The sequence below is a fragment of the Chelon labrosus genome (genome assembly GCF_963514085.1).
Source record: "Chelon labrosus genome assembly, chromosome: 22".
NCBI lineage: Eukaryota > Metazoa > Chordata > Actinopteri > Mugiliformes > Mugilidae > Chelon > Chelon labrosus.
Genome location: NC_140355.1, coordinates 23491146 through 23510659, shown reverse-complemented (window position 1 = coordinate 23510659; position 19514 = coordinate 23491146). Strand labels below are relative to the sequence as shown.

At 47.5% G+C, this 19514-nt stretch overlaps 1 protein-coding gene across 3 annotated transcripts; it reads left to right on the top strand.

Moving 5' to 3' along the window:
* Positions 1 to 42: 42 nt before the first annotated feature.
* ppp3ccb (protein phosphatase 3, catalytic subunit, gamma isozyme, b) lies at positions 43 to 19511 on the top strand. 3 transcript variants are annotated; one of them, XM_084572233.1, is made up of 15 exons: positions 45 to 735; positions 6898 to 7095; positions 8795 to 8919; positions 9461 to 9572; positions 9731 to 9876; positions 10494 to 10633; positions 11786 to 11863; positions 11959 to 12053; positions 12137 to 12262; positions 12861 to 12938; positions 13904 to 13988; positions 15731 to 15828; positions 16439 to 16465; positions 17854 to 18038; positions 18808 to 19511. In XM_084572233.1, exons 1-14 carry the CDS (start codon positions 684 to 686, stop codon positions 18036 to 18038), a joined length of 1545 nt encoding a protein of 514 aa, XP_084428359.1. In that variant the 5' UTR covers positions 45 to 683; the 3' UTR covers positions 18808 to 19511. The 3 variants fall into 3 exon arrangements, with proteins under 3 accessions (XP_084428361.1, XP_084428360.1, XP_084428359.1); XM_084572234.1 differs by having other exon boundaries at positions 44 to 735; positions 17863 to 19511; XM_084572235.1 differs by lacking the exon at positions 16439 to 16465 and having other exon boundaries at positions 43 to 735; positions 17854 to 19511.
* Positions 19512 to 19514: the final 3 nt, after the last annotated feature.

Here is a 19514-nt window from a genome sequence, read left to right as displayed (position 1 = left end):
AGTTTATTTTATGTTATATCCGTACTACTACTACTATAATACTACTATAGCCTTAATACTTCGTGGACGCGGCGCGCTCACGTGCCACTAACACTACACTACCCAGAACCCCCCGCGTCGAGCCATGTTGTAGGAAATCCGCTTGCGGCGGATTATTGTAATCCGACAGAGGGTCTGGACGACACATCGGATCACGACTAGAAAAAAAAAGAAAGCCGTAACCCGGAGCTCAGCGGCCTGTAACAGATGCGCCTCGTCCGAGAATAAAGGGATAAAGTTGGGATATGATCTGAGGCGCCGCCCGCTCGCTCGCTCGCTCGCTCGGTGCTGCTGAAGCCAGAGATCGGCGCTGCCCGGGCCGCTTCCTGGACCAGCCGATTCATCTGCCTCAGTGACAGCGGCATCACTGCACCGCAGAGCGGGGAGGAAAAGCCTGCATTTGAAGCTTAAAGAGCCCCCCTCCCTCCCTTCCTTCCTTCTCCCTCCCTCCCCCCGGTCGGGTCTAACTCCAGCCCGCTCGGCTCCGTCGTCCTGTCTGCGGAGACAAGCGCCGCCGCTGCTCCTGCTCCTCCGCTAGCTAGCGCGGCTAGCTCACCTCGGCTAGCCTGCTAGCACGGAAGGAATTCGTCAAGTTTGGTCGTGAATTCTGTCAAATCTTCTGAATCCGGCTCTCAGCAGCGAGGATGTCGGCCAAAGACCAAAGCAAACTGTCCACCACCGAGCGACCCATCAAAGGTACGTGACATTTGTTCCTCCGCCTTTTCTCCAGGAAGTTAACGGGGCTGCTGTCAGGGGCTAGCCGCTGGACGTCAAGACGCTAACCGTTAATTCACCCCGGGCTTTGTGTCGAGCCCGGGGAGGGAAGGGGGTGGGAGGGGGCGGGAGGGGGGGTCATCATGCTGCCGATTAGCGCCTCGACCCATCAATCAATCAGCCAGGTAATCAATCAGCCAGGTAATCGATCCAGCGGCGGCTAATGCGTTAGCTTTAGCTTAGCCGTCCCGGAGCACCAGATGTCAGCGCTGCCTTTGACACCCACAGCCCCGCATCCTGCCTCCACTGCGCGGGGCGGGCGGACGGACGCGGGCTGAGGTGGCACCACGTCCCCGGGACACCCCGGCTCCTGCTCGGCCGGCCCGGTGTCCGGCAGCGAGGGGGCAGCGAGGGGGCAGCGAGGGGGCTTCGTGTGGCCGAGAACCGTGCAACATTGTGGGGGTTGTGTTTGAAGGGGCACGGCAGCAGGGCTGGAGGTGTGTGTGTGTGTGTGTGTGTGTGTGTGTGTGTGTCAGGGTGGAAAACCAGAGTTGTGAGGACACCGTGTCTCTGAGTTATGTCCTCACAAAGATAGAAACTCACTCTTCAACAATGAATTAAATCCTTGATAAGGATATTAGTAAAAACCGACCTGTTAATAGTTCATTGGTGCCACTGGTGTGACTCCAGGTGTGAGGGGACACCTGGACACCTGGACACCTGGACACGGACACATAGAGGCCCCTGAGTGCTCCTACAAAGGAGACCTGGACGACTGAGACGTCAGATCTGTAGTTCGTCTTTTGTCTCTCTGAGTCAATAACCGTTCATTATGTCCAGCTGGTTCTGATCCAGGTTCCATCAACGTCAACGAGAACCCAAGAACCCCAGTAATTACAGGTCTTGTCGTCGCTGTCAAAGCGTCTGATCACGGAACATGGACTGAATTATTGAGGGACGCAGCAGAACGTCAATGGTTCTAGAGCTAGCTTAGCACGGCCAGAACGTCAATGGTTCTAGAGCTAGCTTAGCACGGCCGCTAAGAACCAACCTCAGCGTCTGAGCTGATCTGGAGTCTCTCTGTTAGGAACTGATTCTGCTCCAGTAAAGATCTGACGGACCAATCAGATCGTTTGGGGGGCGGGGCTTAATGTGGTGATGGACAGGAGAGCAACAGGAGTCATACACGTCATCTGATTGGTTGGAGGACTCTCCTGTTGGGTTTCTGTTGCTGAAGGCGACACCAAAGATGGTTGCTAATGTAGCTAACGGCTACGCTAACGCTGATGCTAAAGATGAATCCTTTCAAACCTTTATTTGTTCAGTTTGTCTCGTTAACAGAACCTGATGCTTCATTAATCCGTCCTTCACATGTCGTCAGACGCTGACGGTTTCTAGATCTGAATCCAGAAAAGGTTTTCTGTTGTTGAACTGATTGATGCAGAGACGTGTCCCTCTGAGCCTCGGTCTGAAGACGTCTCGGTCTGAAGACGTCTCCCTCTGAGCCTCGGTCTGAAGACGTCTCCCTCTGAGCCTCGGTCTGAAGACGTGTCCCTCTGAGCCTCGGTCTGAAGACGTGTCCCTCTGAGCCTCGGTCTGAAGACGTGTCCCTCTGAGCCTCGGTCTGAGGACGTGTCCCTCTGAGCCTCGGTCTGAAGACGTGTCCCTCTGAGCCTCGGTCTGAGGACGTCTCCCTCTGAGCCTCGGCCTGAGGACGTGTCCCTCTGAGCCTCGGTCTGAAGACATGTCCCTCTGAGCCTCGGTCTGAAGACATGTCCCTCTGAGCGCCTGAGCCTCGGTCTGAAGACGTGTCCCTCTGAGCCTCGGTCTGAAGACATGTCCCTCTGAGCCTCGGTCTGAAGACGTGTCCCTCTGAGCCTCGGTCTGAAGACATGTCCCTCTGAGCGCCTGAGCCTTGGTCTGAAGACGTCACATCAGAATCTGATAAATCTGATCGACGGCCACGACCAGCGTCTGTGAACGTGGAGATAGAGAACGATAAAAACACGGGCAGCAGGAAGTGGAGCCTGAGACGATGAGACGGCTGATGTGGAGATGAACTCTGAGCTGCACACACACACACACACACACACACACACACACACACACACACACACAGACACACACACACACACACACACACACACCTGATGGTCTCATTCAGGCCAGATGTGATCACGTCTGCGTCGTAGGTTTGTTAGTCAGAGGAGCGTTTATTAGCTCCAACACCAGACTAGCTTCAAGGCTAATTAGCAGCTCTCTGTTCAGTCAGCTGATTAAATCTAATCAGCTGACTGAACAGATGTTTCTGCTGCTCAGATGTTTGAACACAACAGAAGAGACGAGTACTAACATAGCGCTGGTTGACGCTGCGTTCACTGGAGTTTAAAGAGTCTGTGGCGTTTCAGTGGTTGGCCGTCGGGACGGTCGCGTCTGATTGGCTCAGAGGGTTCAGGAGGGCTTAGCGGCGTAAAGCTGCAGGACAGCATCACTAATTTAACTGGCTGTGATTGGTTTACCTCGTCATCCTGTTACTCTGCTGACGGCGTCTCCGCAGCGTGGACGGTAGTGGGCGTTAGTGGACGTTAGTGGACGTTGGTGGACGTTGGTGGACGTTGGTGGACGTTGGTGGACGTTGGTGGACGTTGGTGGACGTTGGTGGGCGTTAGTGGGCGTTGGTGGACGGTAGTGGACGTTAATGGACTGAGGACCAGAATGAGTTGGTCTCTATTTGACGTTAATGTCAGAAAATGACACAGAACAGGAGTTTCTACACACTGTGACTGAGGCTGTCGTCTCCTTCGTCTCCTTCTTCATTAATCTCACTGTTGGTGCTTTGATATATTTCTACATGTTGGACTTTAATGGACTTTAATGGACTTTAATGGACTTTAATGGACTGGTAGAACACAATAATCAGAATAAGACGGTTTTCATTTCATGTAAATGTGACGACATCTCGTCTTTTCCTTCATCATTCTATGAAAAATCAGTTTTATTTAATAACTCATTAAACGTCACTGTTTCAGTCTTTTTATTTCTTCTTCTTCTTCAGGTCCCTGAAGAGTTGCATTCTGGGACATTTTGTGTCCCCAGCTGGTTTCAGACTCTTTATTTCAGAGTCAACTCTCTGCCCTGGTCTGACTGACGCTGCAGCAGCTTCCTGTTGAGTCTGGTCAATGAGCTGCGAGTGTGTAACGTTGGTGGTGTGTAACGTTGGTGTTGTGTAATGTGTGTGTGTGTTAATGTGTGTGTTGCGTCCACACCGATGGATCCTCTCCGGCTGCTCTGGCCTTAGTTACCGATGGTAATCGAATCATCCGTCCGTCAGCGCTGCTGCCGTGTGTAATGATTCTGTCCTCATTCATGATTCATGGAGCTCCACCTCAGGACGGAGCAGGCCCCACCGCGGAGCTCCGTCCTGGGCCCCACCGGGACAGAGCTCTGTTCGGGTCGTTCTTTGTGTATTTCTCTTCGTCTTCGTCTTCGTCGTCTTGCTGCTGGTCTGGTTCATACTCCAGTCTTCGTCCTCAGACAGAAGGTTCAGATAAACTCTGACTGCTGATTAAATAAGGTGGATTGTTGAGCTGTGGTCTGATTGGTGGCCTGAGGCCCGTCACAGAGGCCCGTTTCATCTCCTCCTGTTTTATGTGATGCTGCTGTTCCTCTTTGATAATCTCTGTTTACGCTGGTTTTGGCTCCGTCCGGCGACTTTACGCTCAGATCAGAAAACAAGATGAAACAGAGCAGAGCTAAACAGAGTCCTCAGACGAGTCCTCCCTCTCAGAGCCTCCGTGACGGTTAACTGTCTGGACGCTGCTGCTTCATGAACAAGAAGATTCACACGTTAGTCCTCTGGGCTCACGGTGGCCTGCAGGGACAGACGTCAGGGACAGAAGACAACGAAGACGAGGACGCTGATGGAGAGGAGGAGGCCTGTTTCACTGTGAGGGTTTGGCAGCGCTCCAGTGAAACTAAAAGCCTTCCTCTGTAGCTGGTGTTCGTTTATTATTTGAATACCACTTCCTACAGCGGTCTGTGACGCCTCTCAGTCACAATCGCGGTTTTGTTTTCCTCTTCAGAAACTCTCAGGGCAGATCGTGTCGTCTGCGCCGAGGCCGGCCGCCGATGAACCAGTTCAGGCTGAACCGGAGCGACCTGGTTTGGTTTCAGAGCTGAACACTAAACTAGACCACTGGGCCAGGAGGCTGAGTGGGACAGAAATACTCGCCCCTGATTACAACCCCCCCCGCCCGTCCAGTTCATTAGGTACACCAGTGAAGTCATTCTAACCTAAATAATGTGGAGCTGATGTAGAAGCAGAGTCAGAGGTGGTGGTGGTTCACCTGGAGGACGGAGGTAGACTGGACTGATCTGGGTGGAAGCTAATTCAACTCCTTGATGCTTAGATGGTGTGTGTCATCACCACATTAAGCTCCGCCCCAAACGATCTGATTGGCCTGAGAGATCTTTGCTGCCATCTGGAAACTTTACTGTAACTGGAAGTTTTCATTAACGTCTGAGTTCACGACTTGAGACGAGTTTTCAGAATTTATCCGTTCGCTAGCTTGCTATATGTTAGCCTCCGTTGGTGCTAGACGCTAACGGTAGCCTAGCACTGGTGTAGCCTAGCGTAGCCAGTATGAGTTTGCATGAGGAGTGGCCTCTAGCTCCTGCGTCTCAGATCTTCTTGACCTGACGTGACATTAGAGAACTAGTTTAGATGCTAACGGTGGCGTACGTTGATCCTCTACATGAATATAAATCAAGCCTTAGAGTCTAGAGAAGCAACCGTGGTCAATGTGATTAATAATTCATGTTAATCTCTTCAGTGATTCATGTTCTCAGGTGGTTACTCAATCATTATGAATCCATTTTCTACTTCTGCTTCTCTCAGTCAAGTCTGTGGTCGTAGGACTTTCCAACGCTGCTGCCACACCTCGAAACTCTCTCAGTGAATAAATTACACTCGTCCGTTTGAGCTTCTGTTTTTCTTCCTGCAGCTTAAAATAACTGGTCACAGCTGACACCACGGCGGCGACGACAGACCTCGCTCACGTTCAGGCTGCCGTCGCCCCAGGGAGCTCCTCGGGTGATGACTCCAGTCGTGCTCCAGGGCCTCTTACGCGTTCGCTAACGTCTTATTTGAAGAGTCGGGTGTGGGACGTTTGGATAGCGGCGCAGTTTTCACCTCACACCACAGATCTGACCAGGATGCAGACGAGCAAAACAAAATATCTAGAGCAAATATGTAGGACACGCAGCTGTGCTCAGGTGCCGCTGGACAAATAAATGTTCCTTTGCAGACGTTGACTGGAGTTTGGAACCGGTGGACGTTGTTTAAAGAACGGGTTCCCTCGTTTTGGTTTGGTTTGTTTGAATGCAGCTGTTTGTGAGGACATGTTGGAGGACTGTCCAGGTGATGAAGAGGATGTAGACTCTTGATAAAACCATGGTACGGGTCTGTACGGTCTGTTTTAGATAAAAGCAGGTTCTTTCTATCTGGGATTTCTTTCTGTCCACCAAACAGAACTGTTGGAGAACATTTCATATCGTGACGGCCGCGGTGCAGCCAGTTCAGTGAATAAATCTCCAGCAGCCTCTTCCCTTCAATCCACCAGATCTCTGTGTTGTTTCCCAGGAATTAAGCCGATCGGTATTTCCTCCGCGGGCTGGGCCGCCACGCTTCTTTGTCTTCAGGTCGAGCCTCGACATGCCGCCGCCAGCCTCGAGGAATTTTCTGTGCCTTGTCTGAAAATGAAAAGACTTGTTCAGGTTGTGGCTGGAGCTGAATGTGAGTGAGTGCAGGGCTGCTGCTGCTGAAGGAGGTGAATCATGGTGAAGACGTTCAAATGAGCTGATCTGTAGAAAGGTGGCAGGTGTTCAGACAGAGTTCAACGTGGACAGATCCCTCTGAAACTATCCTTTAATGCTCTGCCAGAAAAATAAAACCCCTTCTCTCCTGTGTACCGCCAGGTGATGCTGTAGAATAAAATATCAGATGTTCTTCAGACTTTCTGCATAAAAGCGACTCAGAACATCAGTAGTCTCTTTAAACAGACCCAGGGAGACGCCTCTAAACCTTTATTTAAATCCCACTCTGATAATAAAGTCCTTCCTTGTTCTGTCCCCTCTCGTCTGCAGCGGTGCCATATCCTCCTGGGACCCGGCTGACGGTCAAAGACCTGTACGTGGACGGGAGGCCCAGCGTGGAGGTGCTGAAGGCCCACCTGGTGAAGGAGGGCCGCCTGGAGGAGGAGTCGGCTCTGAGGATCATCAACGAGGGCGCCGCCATCCTGCGCCAGGAGAAGTGCATGCTGGAGGTGGAAGCCCCCATCACAGGTAAAGCCCCGGGGGTGTGTGGACGGGGTTCCCCTGCGAGGCTGAAAGGTCGCGGGGTGACACAGAGACCAGAGTGTGTGCGGCGGTGCTTTCTGGAAACAGATCCACCGGTTTATTTCTACAGCTGCCCTCCCTGACATGTGGCTTAGCTCCGGTATCCAGCCTCCACCCTGCCTCACACTATTTTTATCTCTTTCTCCATCGGCCTTTTGTCTCCACGTCTCCATTTTGACGACTTTCTTCTTCTTTGTCTGTTTCTCTCGTCAAACATTTAAAAGACAGAGAAGCAGAATAAACCAATAAATAAACTCTGACTCAGTCCAGAACTGATTAACATCCAGGTGTGAACACTGATCTGGTGTCAGTCCCTTTGGTAGTGTGAACACACAATGAGTCCTGGGTCACATGAAAGACCACCTACTCACCAGGGCTGATCTGAGGAAGAGGAAAATAATTATTTCTTTCCTCCTTCCTCCTTCCCTCCTTCCTTCCTCCTTCCCTCCTTCCTTCCTCCTTCCCTCCTTCCTCCTTCCTTCCCTCCTTCCTTCCTTCCTCCTTCCCTCCTTCCTCCTTCCTTCTCTCCTTCCTTCCTTTCTTCTTTCCTTCTTTCCTTCCTTCCCTCCTTCCTTCCTTCCTCCTTCCTCCTTCCTTCCCTCCTTCCTTCCTTTCTTCTTTCCTTCCTTCCTCCTTCCCTCCTCCCTGCCTTCCTCCTTCCTCCTTCCTTCCTCCTTCCCTCCTTCCTTCCTCCTTCCCTCCTTCCCTCCTTCCTTCCTCCTTCCTCCTTCCCTCCTTCCTCCTTCGCTCCTTCCTTCCTCCCGCCCTCCTTCCTTCCTCCTTCCTTCCTTTCTTCTTTCCTTCCTTCCTCCTTCCCTCCTCCCTTCCTTCCTCCTTCCTCCTTCCCTCCTTCCTCCTTCCCTCCTCCCTTCTTCCCTCCTTCCTCCTTCCCTCCTTCCCTCGTTCCTTCCATCCTTCCTTCCTTCCTTCCTTCCTTCCTTCCTTCCTTGTGTCCTTTCTTCCTTCCCTCCTTCCTTCCATCCATCCTTCCTTCCTTCCTTGTGTCCTTTCTTCCTTCCCTCCTTCCTTCCATCCATCCTTCCTTCCTTCCTTTCTTCCTTCCTTCCTTCCTTCCTTGTGTCCTTTCTTCCTTCCCTCCTTCCTTCCATCCATCCTTCCTTCCTTCCTTCCTTTCTTCCTTCCTTCCTTCCTTCCTTGTGTCCTTTCTTCCTTCCCTCCTTCCTTCCATCCATCCTTCCTTCCTTCCTTCCTTCCTTCCTTCCTTCCTTCTCTAAAATAACTACCATCATAAATAAATCAGATGTTAACATGTGAGAGTCTTTCCATCTTGTTCCAACATCTGGATCATGTCTCCAAGTCAACCAGCAGCTGTTGATGGTTCTGATCCAGCGGTAGGTAGAGATCCATTAGAGACAGCAGCTGTGACCACATGATGGCGCTGCTCATAGTTTACGTGATCAGCTGTTTTATATTTTAGAGCCGTCCCTGGACACACCCAGGTCTGCATCTCATTAACCAGCGTGAGGCTCTTAGTCTTCTGCATTATTGATTAATAATCTTTAAATCAATTAAATTATTAAAGTCGATCAGATTCATGTTAATATTCTTCTCTAATTAAATATAACGCTGATCCTCCAGAGTCGTCGTCTGTCTCAGTGAACTGTCTTTCTTTGTGTGTGTCCAGTGTGCGGAGACGTCCATGGACAGTTCTTTGACCTGATGAAGCTGTTTGAGGTGGGGGGGTCCCCCAGCAGCACCCGCTACCTGTTCCTGGGCGACTACGTGGACCGAGGCTACTTCAGCATCGAGGTAAAACCGGGACCCGGTCCAGGTCTGAGTCAGATCAGCGTCTCGGTCCGGGGCGTCTTTAAATAGGACGGAGGGGTTTGGATCTGGTGCTGCTTGGGATGGCGAGACATTTTTACTGGCTGCTGTCACGCCTCCTCGTTTAGGGTCAGTCAACGTCCCGGGACGTTCAACGAGGAACAGTAAACAGCTGATTGGTTCATGTAGATGATCATTATTAGCAGCTGCTCCTCTGGTTTATTGGCCCTCATGTTTAAAAGCAGCTGTGATGCTAATTAGCGCTCAGAGACACAGATTGTAGGTTTGAATCCCCTCGTCCTCCACGGCTGGAGTGCCTTTAAGCAACGCACCTGGTCCCTGTAGTCCAGGTCTTCTCTGTCCTCAGACTGTCCCAGCTTCAGTCCTGATCTGGAGCTAACGTTGATCACCAGAGGACGGAGGAGACCTGGACCCGACCCAACAACCTGCTGTGTGTGTGTGTGTGTGTGTGTGTGTGTGTGTGTTGTGTGTGTTATTAACCTGCTCCCTCCCTGTGTGTCTGCAGTGTGTCCTCTACCTGTGGGCTCTGAAGATCAACCACCCCAACACCCTGTTCCTCCTCAGAGGAAACCACGAGTGCCGACATCTCACAGAGTACTTCACCTTCAAACAGGAGTGTGAGTCCGGCCGCCGTCCCCCCCCCCCCCCGCCGTGTTTGTCTTTAAACGCCGTCGCCATAGAAACGCGTCTTATCTGGCCGCGTCGCTTTCTGCCGAGGCGGCGTTTTAAAGCGTCCCGTGCGGTCTGACCTTGGCGCGTGTTTGTGTTTGTGCAGGTAAAATAAAATACTCTGAGCGAGTATACGACGCCTGCATGGAGGCGTTCGACTGTTTGCCCCTGGCCGCCCTCCTCAACCAGCAGTTCCTGTGTGTCCACGGAGGCCTGAGCCCAGAGGTCACCTGCCTGGACGACATCCGGAAGGTGAGAGGTCACATGTCCAGAGACGCCACTGTCCCTGGAGGAGGGACTCAAATAGTGGATTTATTAATAAGAAGAAGATAAAAATAATAATGTTCACAGTACGTTTAATATCATATACATGCTGGCTAGCATCACCACTAGCATTTCCATTAGCGTTACCACTAGCATCACTAGCTAGCGTCACCACTAGCATCACTAGCTTGCGTCTCAGCTAGCATCACTAGCTTGCGTCACCACTAGCATCACTAGCTTGCGTCACCACTAGCATCACCACTAGCATATCCATTAGCGTCACCACTAGCGTCACCACTAGCATTTCCATTAGCGCCACCACTAGCGTCACCACTAGCATATCCATTAGCGTCACCACTAGCATCACTAGCTTGCGTCACCACTAGCGTCACCACTAGCATATCCATTAGCGTCACCACTAGCGTCACCACTAGCATTTCCATTAGCGCCACCACTAGCGTCACATCTATGTGTCGTCTCTTCTCTGAGACTTTAAACCCTTTGAATCTGAAAACCGCTGCACACCAATGAATCCTGCAGGTCCAACGTCCTCTGAGCGTCTCCTCGTCTCCTCTGTTGTCTTGTCTTAACCCCGTATGTCGTAGCTGGACCGGTTCAAGGAGCCTCCAGCCTTCGGCCCGATGTGTGACCTGCTGTGGTCGGACCCCGGCGAGGACTACGGCTCAGAGAAGACCCAGGACCACTTCAGCCACAACAGCGTCCGAGGCTGCTCGTATTTCTACAGGTACGAGCCTCTGTCTGTCTCTGTCTCTGTCTCTCTCTCTCTGTCTCTCTCTGTCTCTGTCTCTCTCTGTCTCTGTCTCTCTCTCTGTCTGTCTCTCTCTGTCTCTCTCTCTGTCTCTGTCTCTCTCTCTGTCTCTGTCTCTCTCTGTCTCTGTCTCTCTGTCTCTGTCTCTCTCTCTCTCTGTCTCTGTCTCTCTCTCTCTCTCTGCTTTCAAACTAAACGCTGCCGTCTGTTAATCTGATTAAAGCTCTACCAAACAATGGCTTATCTGTGGGTAAGTGCTGCTTAAATCCGCTGTCAGACAGATAGTGGACATAAATATTAGCGTTCTCTGCTCTTGTCTTAATATTTGTGTTGAATCTGCAGCGCTGACACCGTGTGCAGGTCAGAGAGCCGCTCAAAGCCTCTTTATCCGCCGCTGGTTTGTTTTTAAAGGATTCATTAGTCCAAATGTTTCTGCTGGTGATTAGAGGCTTCTGCTGGTTTATTATTTTATTAGGTCGCCTTAGCTCCTGGCTCTGAGCTCTGATCACACGGTCTGAATAGTGGCGTGGCTTCATCAGATGAACGTCTATAGAGGAGGGAATTAGTTTGTTTTATATTAAAGAGAAGAGAAGAGAAGCAGTGACCTCTGTGCTGCTTCTGACTGCAGGTCACAGCTGCTAGAGCTGAAGATGAGAAAGACGGAAGAGAAGGAAGAGAAAGATTGTTTACTTTGAACAAAACGTTTCTAGTTTATTTGCTGTAAGAGTTGAACAGAACGTCCTCTAATAAACCATGAAACACATCAACATTAGCCCCATCGCCACTAGCATCACCACCACTAGCATCACCACTAGCATCATCTCCACTAGCATCTCCATGACGACTCCCAGGCTGAAGTACATTCTAGAGAGTAGAAGAAGAAACTCTGCAGATGTTTGTTCCATTGATGTAAAGTCTTGACGTGACCAACAGAGGAGACTGAGTTAACAGTCTCAGTCTCAGGTTAGTCCTCCATCTTTCAGCCGTAGTATTCTACAGTGATCTGATGTTTCTGTGAGACCAGATATGAGCTGAGGCTCCGTCTTAGCTGCCATGGCGACCAAGGTGACTGAGCTCTGGTCCTTCCCTGTAAATCAAATGTTCCTGTGTGTGTGTTCTGTTTTCCAGTTACCCAGCAGTATGTGACTTCCTGATGAACAATAACCTGTTGTCTGTAATACGAGCACATGAAGCCCAGGACGCAGGGTGAGTCCACACACCACTTTTATCCTTCTCACATCAGAACGATTGAGACTGAGCTCAGGTCAGAGACGTCAGACTCCTTCTGCTCCTCCCTCCAGGTATCGAATGTACAGGAAAAGTCAGACGACAGGCTTCCCCTCTTTAATCACAATCTTCTCTGCTCCCAACTACCTGGACGTGTACAATAACAAAGGTAAGAGAAGGTGGAAACCATGGCGACGGGAGGCAGTGGTGGCGGCGTGGAGGCGGCGTGTTAAATGTTTGTTTCGTCCTCAGCGGCGGTGCTGAAATACGAGAACAACGTGATGAACATCCGGCAGTTTAACTGCTCCCCTCACCCCTACTGGCTGCCCAACTTCATGGACGTCTTCACCTGGTCCCTGCCCTTCGTCGGGGAGAAAGGTCAGAGCTCTGCTAGTCAGCTGGTCACACTAACTCACTGCTCTCACTGCAGGTACGAGGTCAGAAGGTGATCAGGTCGTAGCCTCGAAATCAGACTGAAGACAAACCGTCAGCTGTTTGTTTCTACAGCAGCCTGGAAGAAAGACTTCAAATGTCACCTTCATGTGTCTCATTAATTAAACAGACGTCTCATTAAACACTCTTTAACAGAACCTGCTGCAGGTTTGACTTCACATCCAGACACATCTTTAGAAATATCTTCAGAAATGACAAATTTATGCCAAATCCAGTCTTTAATTTCTAATAAAACAGTCTTTACAACGTCTGAAGTATTTTCTAACTTCCTGAAATTCAGTCACATCTCTATTCATCGTCTACTTTAACTGTTAGTAGTTTAGTGGCGTCAGTTCATATGTTAAACAATGCAGCTAATGCATCCCAGAATGCATTTCACCGGCGTCACCAGGCTGCTCCATGTCCAGAGTTATCACACGACTTCCTGCTTTGCTCCACTGGACGTAAACGGTTCAACTTCATAAAGTTTGATCAAACACGTTTCCCTGGTAACGGGGCTGTTCCTGTGTTTCCGTTTCCATAGTGACGGAGATGCTGGTGAACGTGTTGAACATCTGCTCCGACGACGAGCTGATGTCTGAAGGGGACGACACGTGCGAGGGTAAGAGCTGGTTTGAGAGCAGATGTGAAACCGGTCACAGTTTGTCACCTCTGTGTTTTCGTCACGTGGTCGCGGAGTCGGTTAGAGACGCTCTGAGCAGCAGGTTCACACCAGTCATCAGCTTCACCACTCTGGATGTCACAGCGTCAGTTACAGCCACCGAGGCGTTTTCATCTTCTAATCTAGCTCATCTGATTATCACTGATAATGTGAGGAAGTGTGTTTCTGTATTTTTAGTCTAGTTGAGTGAGTCATGACTTCAGGAGCTTTGACCTGTGACGTCTCGTTGATATAAAGGTTGTTGTTCTGTTTGAGAGCGAAGCCAAAGTAAAGAATAAAGAGCAGGAGGCGCTGATGGTTCGTTCCACACTCTTCTTTATCGACATAAACCTTCAACATACTCTCTGCTGTTATTGTCTGTGGGCGTTTGACGCTAAATATAATTAATCAAATGCAGCTGAGCCTGAGGAGGAGGAGGAAGTGAAAGCAGGAAGGAAGCTGCAGTGGTGTTGAAAGGAGCTGAGCCAATGATCCACAGAGCAGCTTCAACTGACCTCTGGCCTCTTTGTTAAACGACCAGTGGACGTATTAATTAGGAATTAATTATAGTCACATACACAGAGAGAGCGAGAGGTTCTGTTATCTGACTTTAAATGAATAAAATGTGAACGTGGTTGTTTATTTAAAGACGTCGTTTCTAGAGCTCCAGGATCAGACGACACACTGACGTCCAGGTCCAACATGATCATTAATATTGGAGAAATAAATAAACACTGCACAGTTTATAAGTTGATGTCTCACTCTTCAATCTTCTCCTTCCTGTGCTAGTTCTTCTTCTTCTTCTTCTTTTTCTTAATGTCAGACCTAAACCAAACAGCTACTGAAGCTCATTGTCATGATCCAATCATGTTAAAGAATCTCCCCTCACCATCCTTTACTTCCTGTCCCGTCGTGTCGTTCCTCAGGTGGCACTCCGGCCGTCAGAAAGGAAGTGATCAGGAATAAGATTCGGGCGATTGGGAAGATGGCCCGTGTCTTCTCTGTGCTCAGGTGAGTTCTCTGTCTCCTGTTAATTCATTTAAAATAATAAAACCTCAGTTTCTCTGGTGGAACGTGACGACTCAGTGAGGAGGAACCAGGTTACACTTAGATCTGGTGATTTGACATAAATGAGTTTATGGGGCAGAGAGTTGTGTCCTCCTTCCAGCCGTTGCTCCACTTTATTTAAGGCTAATGACTGTTTCCTTGATTTACATGTGTCCTCCTTTTCATCCTGTGGAAGTGTGTCACAATAATTTGTCCTGAAATGATGAATGTTCCTGTTCAGAAAATGATCTCTGAGTTATTTCAAGGCCCAGAAACAAGAGATGTGAAATGTTAACGGTGAATCAGTTCAGTTACTGATCAGTTCTGTTTTTATTTGAGTTTATTCTCTACCATGCGTCTCAGTCTCGCGTCATGAACTAATGACTTGTTACAGTTTGTTTTACTAAAGATTTAGATTTATCAACATTTTCATTTGGCAACAAAAAATTAGAATAAAACCTACAAGACAGGAGAGAGAGGACGGATCTGTTCTAGGAAACGTCTAAATAAAGAAGCAGCAGTGGAGCCGGTTCATTGTGACGACCCTTTACTCACTAAACTCTATTATCTGCTCTAATTTCTGACACAAATTCAATTTAATTTTACTTATTTAGCACCGAAACCAATTAAACCTGAGCCAGAGAAGCACATAAAGAAACCTCGTTATCGTCACTAAATAAGTGAAAATCTAATTTAATTTCGTATTAGTGTTCATCAACATTCATCTCTCTCCATCAAATACCTGAAGGTACAAGATACTAACCCCAGATAACCACCGATACGTTCCACCGTCTCCTTACTGCCTCTCTGGAGTCTTCAGGATTTGGTTTAATTGTTTTTGTTGCCAAAATAAGTAAAATTCAGAAACTAGTGCAGATAATTAACTCATGTTGAAGAGGAATGAGATCAACATGTACAGTCAGGTGTCATCTGCGTAGAGTTATAGTTTATTTATAGATCTTCTGTTTATGTCAAGAGGCTGGATTAAAAAAAAAACAATATTCTGTTTTAATCTGAACAGACACTTTACTTCTATTCAAAAATATTTTCCAAGATTACTTCAAGTGATAAATTTACCCAAAGACGACATGTTTTTATAATAAATAGAAAGAAAAGTCACAACATCTGAAGCTGATCAGAGGAACCGGATCAACCTGAGATCAGGATCAGAGGCTGCTGTGGTTTCTGGATCCGATTATTATCTTCTTCTTCTCCTTCATGTTGCTATAAAAAAGTTTTAGAAGCAGCAGCAGCAGCTGTCTAGATGTCTGTCAGGAGTCTGGTGACGTGGTTCTGGATGTGGTTGTTAAAACCGCCGCAGGTCGACAAAGGAAGATGTTCAATGAGACTTCTTCCTGTTTTCAGACTGACTTCATGTTCAACAACCTCTAACTGGTTTTCTTTGTTAACATGAGTTGAATCAGGCTGACAGTCAAACACTGGAACACATTAAACAAGAAGAAGAGTCACTGAAAACGTTCATTAGAGCCAATAATTAACGTCTATAAGCGTCTATAAGAGGAATGAGATCAACAGAACAAACATGAACAGTTAGGTGTCGTCTGCATAGAGTTATAGTTTCTCTTTATATGTCAGATGAGATTCAGACTTTCTAATGAGGCAGATATTGGTATAAGAACTTTCTGAATCGTTGTGAATCTGGATCTTGATTGAGTGATTGACCGTGTGGTTGTCTGTGTGGACAGAGAGGAGAACGAGAGCGTCCTGCAGCTGAAGGGTCTGACTCCCACGGGAACGCTGCCTCTAGGAGTTCTGTCCGGAGGACGGCAAACTCTGCAGAGCGGTGAGTGTGAACGCAGTCGAGCATCCCACCAAACACTAACCAGAGTCCAGCTGACACTAACTGCCCCCCCCATCCCATCCCATCCCTGCCTGCACTCACAGCGACAGACTAACCGCTGAGCCCCACCTCATCAACACATTGTTTAAAGGAAATGTCTTCACATGTATCACCGGGCCGCCCTGCTCACGCCTCACACCACACGGGTTAAATCACACCGTCACTGTAATGGTTTTATTTTACAGAATAAATGATCTGGTGATTGTTTTAAATAAATTTTATTTATCTATTTAATGATTTCATATAATTATTAATAATATAAATCATATTTCAGACGGTATCTAATGACGGGCTGAGTGTCGGTGGCAGCTCGGTGTCAACACTGATTCATTGATTGTTCCACTTCCTGTGTTCATCATTCTGCTCTAACCTGGGACTGTGGAGGGAGGGGGGGAGGGAGGGGTGAGGGTGTGGGGTGGGGGGGTGTTGTATGATGATTGCCTCCATGTTAACAGGACTGACTGACCGCTGTGATAACGTGAATGAACATATAACGTTCCTACTCTCTCTCCGTTGGTTTTTGGGCATGGCTCTTCTACTCACGCTTACACAGCCACCGTAGAGGCAGAGGAGGCACGAGGTACGCTACCCTTTCTCTTTGACTTCTAAACTCACATTTAACTGTGTCCTCTCACGTCCTCACTCGTCCCTGCAGCTCAGATTATTGTCCACAGCCCTGATGGGCCCAGTTCCATTTAGTTCTCAGGTGGAACGCAGCTCTAGCGCATGTTAAGACCAGACAGGAGATTTAATGTTAGAACTAGAGCTGCAGCTGTTAGCCTGTCATTAGCATTAACCTTAGCATCACTACTAGCATTAACATCATTACTAGCATCTGTATTAATGTCTCCACTAGCATTAACATTAGCATCACCACTAGCATTGGCATTAGTATTGTTACTAGCATCGTTACTAGCATCATTACTAGCATTTCCATTAGCATCATCTTTAATATTGACTGAAAATACAAGGATCAACCAGATATGTAGGTGACCATGACTTAGCTTTAACCCTGCTAGCATGCTAAGCTAACAGCTGGAGCTCTTTTAAAAGGAGTTTCTGTTCCAGGAGGTGTAGACGTGAAGAGAGATATTATAGAATGAACAGGAAGTACCGTTAACAGTCTGACATAATGATCAATGCTAACATTTAAAAAAAGTCTTAACGAAAGTTTGTCTCTTTGTCTTCATGCTGTCCTCGTCCTGATTCAAAGTAAGTCTCTCTCTGTCCAGTTGGACATTTGTCTTTAATAACGTTCGTCATTCATTAAAATAAATGTTTTAATTTATTCGTTTAGTTTCAGTTTAGTTTATTAAAAGACTCGGATCTGATCAGTGTTAAAACACGAACACGTCTGAACATGGATTACTATCATATTATTATTATTATTATTATTTAAAATAAATCTACAGAATATTTAGAATACATCTCATAAAATAAAAATAAAATAAAGAAGACATAGCAAAACATTAATAAAATATTAGAAAAAAAACATTTTATAAAGGAATAAAATATTTATAAAACATCTGAAATAAGAATAAAATGAAATAAAATAAAAATAAAATGTCAGTGTTAAAAGAATTTTGTTTTTAAATAAATATTTATAAAACATTTTGTAAAATAAAATAAATAAAGGAAATACATTTAAAATAAAAATATGTAAAAATGTAAAAAAGATTTATAATTGGGGAAAAAAATGATGAAAATATTTACAGAACATCTCATAAAATAAAGAATAAAATGAAAAAAAATAGAAAAAATGAAAATAAATAAAATATTTTAAAAACATTTTGTGAAATAAAGAATCAAATGTTAATAAAAAAATAATTTGTTAGAATAAAATTTAAATAAATGAATAAACGTCTTGTAGAAACTCAACCCGTCCAGACGTCTCTGTCTCTGTTTATATTTGTGGACGTGTCCCAGGACGTCCCTCTGAGTGATAAACGTCCTCTTGTCTCCTCGCAGCCATTCAAGGCTTCAACCCGCAGCACAAGATCCAGAGCTTCGAGGAGGCCCGGGGGCTGGACCGGATCAACGAGAGGATGCCCCCCCGCCGGGACAGCAAGCAGAACGAGGCCGCCCCCTCCCTCAACAACCTGCCGGCGAGCACCGGGCCGCCGGACAAGAACGGCACCAACGCTCAGGCCTAGGTCCTCCTCACCTCCCTCTCCTCCTTTACTTCCTCTTTCTCCCCCCCCCCCCCCCCCCCGTCTCCCCCCCTCCTCCTCCCCCCTCCGTCCTCCTATATGAGACGAGGCCGTTCAGTCCGAGCGACTCTCACCGCGCTTAATTTATTTCACCATCCTCTGAAAACCTTTAGTTTCAGACTGAACCAGGAGGAGCCCCACCCCCACCCCACCCAGCTCCACCCCCACCTCCACCCCCAGCAACCGCTCTCTGTTTGTTTGTTTGTTTGTTTGTTTGGGGTAAGGGGGGTGAGGGGGGCGTTCATTCAGACGCTGTGTTCGTGCCCACACACACACACACACACACACACACACACACACACACACAGACACAGATACCTGTTTTTACTCCGTGGTGGGGGCCCCTGACCAGGAGGAGCCTGATGGGGTCCTCCCTCTCTGCATGGCTTACACTTTAACTGATAAATATCTACGATCTGGTCACGACATCTGGTCCCCACGGGGACATCTGGTCCCCACGGGGACAACTGGTCCCCACGGGGTGAGTCCATCTTAAAGGTAGGGTCCCCACCATGGCAGAAAAACACACACACACACACACACACACACATATTCATCCTTTCTTATGCCAACGATCGTGTGACTGAGCTCCTCAGAGCGAGTATTGACATTTATATTATATATGTATATTTTAATTGTTCCCTCTTTTCAATGTGATCTTCATTTTCATTTAGGTTTCTTTTTTTTTTTTTTACATAATCACGGAGCGTAGGGAGGAAGAGGAGGAGGAGGAAGAGGAAGAGAGTTAAAGGTTTATTCCACTTTGTTAAAACTTTAAAGTTCGTCATTATTAATAATATTAATATTGGGAGAAAGATCTTAATTATGTCGTTTGGATTTTACTTCATACCAGCACAGACGCACAATAAACCCTGCCATAACATTAGGACCAGGAGTTTTCACATTGAGTTTCTGCTCCAACATCTGGACGGATTCACTGGATCCTTCCAGATGTTTTTAACGTCTGAGACAGAAACTAAAACCCAGAGGATGAACTTTAACTAATAAATAATAATGAGATGATGATTAGTTTCAATAAAGTGGAATCATGTGTTAAATATCTATGGTGGTGGTGGTGGTGGGGGTTGGGTTGGGGGGTGGGTGGGGGCAGTTTCAGGTGTGTTTCAGGTGTGATGAGGACCTGGGTGGGTTTGATTTGATTACCTGTTGATTTATTTGGGGGGGTGGGGGGTGGAGTGTGCTGGGCCTCGTTTCTCAGAACATATCTCACAGAATGTACAGAAGAAAAAAAATAAAAATAAAATCTAGATCCAGAGTTTTTTCTTTACAGCAAGAAAAACAAAAAACCAACGAACCCAAACCTTTATTTTATTTTATTTTTTGTGGAGTTCATGTATTTCGAGGCCTCTCATTTCTGTAGATGTTTCACTCCATTCAATAAAAAACTGAAACGTTTCC

Bases quoted from the DNA above. Each gene is read 5' to 3' on its own strand.
- ppp3ccb (XM_084572233.1), top strand. From the start codon at position 684: ATGTCGGCCAAAGACCAAAGCAAACTGTCCACCACCGAGCGACCCATC. The intron at 9,573-9,730 runs GTGAGTCCGGCC...GTGTTTGTGCAG, and splicing joins CTTCACCTTCAAACAGGAGT to GTAAAATAAAATACTCTGAG. The intron at 11,864-11,958 runs GTGAGTCCACAC...TCCTCCCTCCAG, and splicing joins CATGAAGCCCAGGACGCAGG to GTATCGAATGTACAGGAAAA.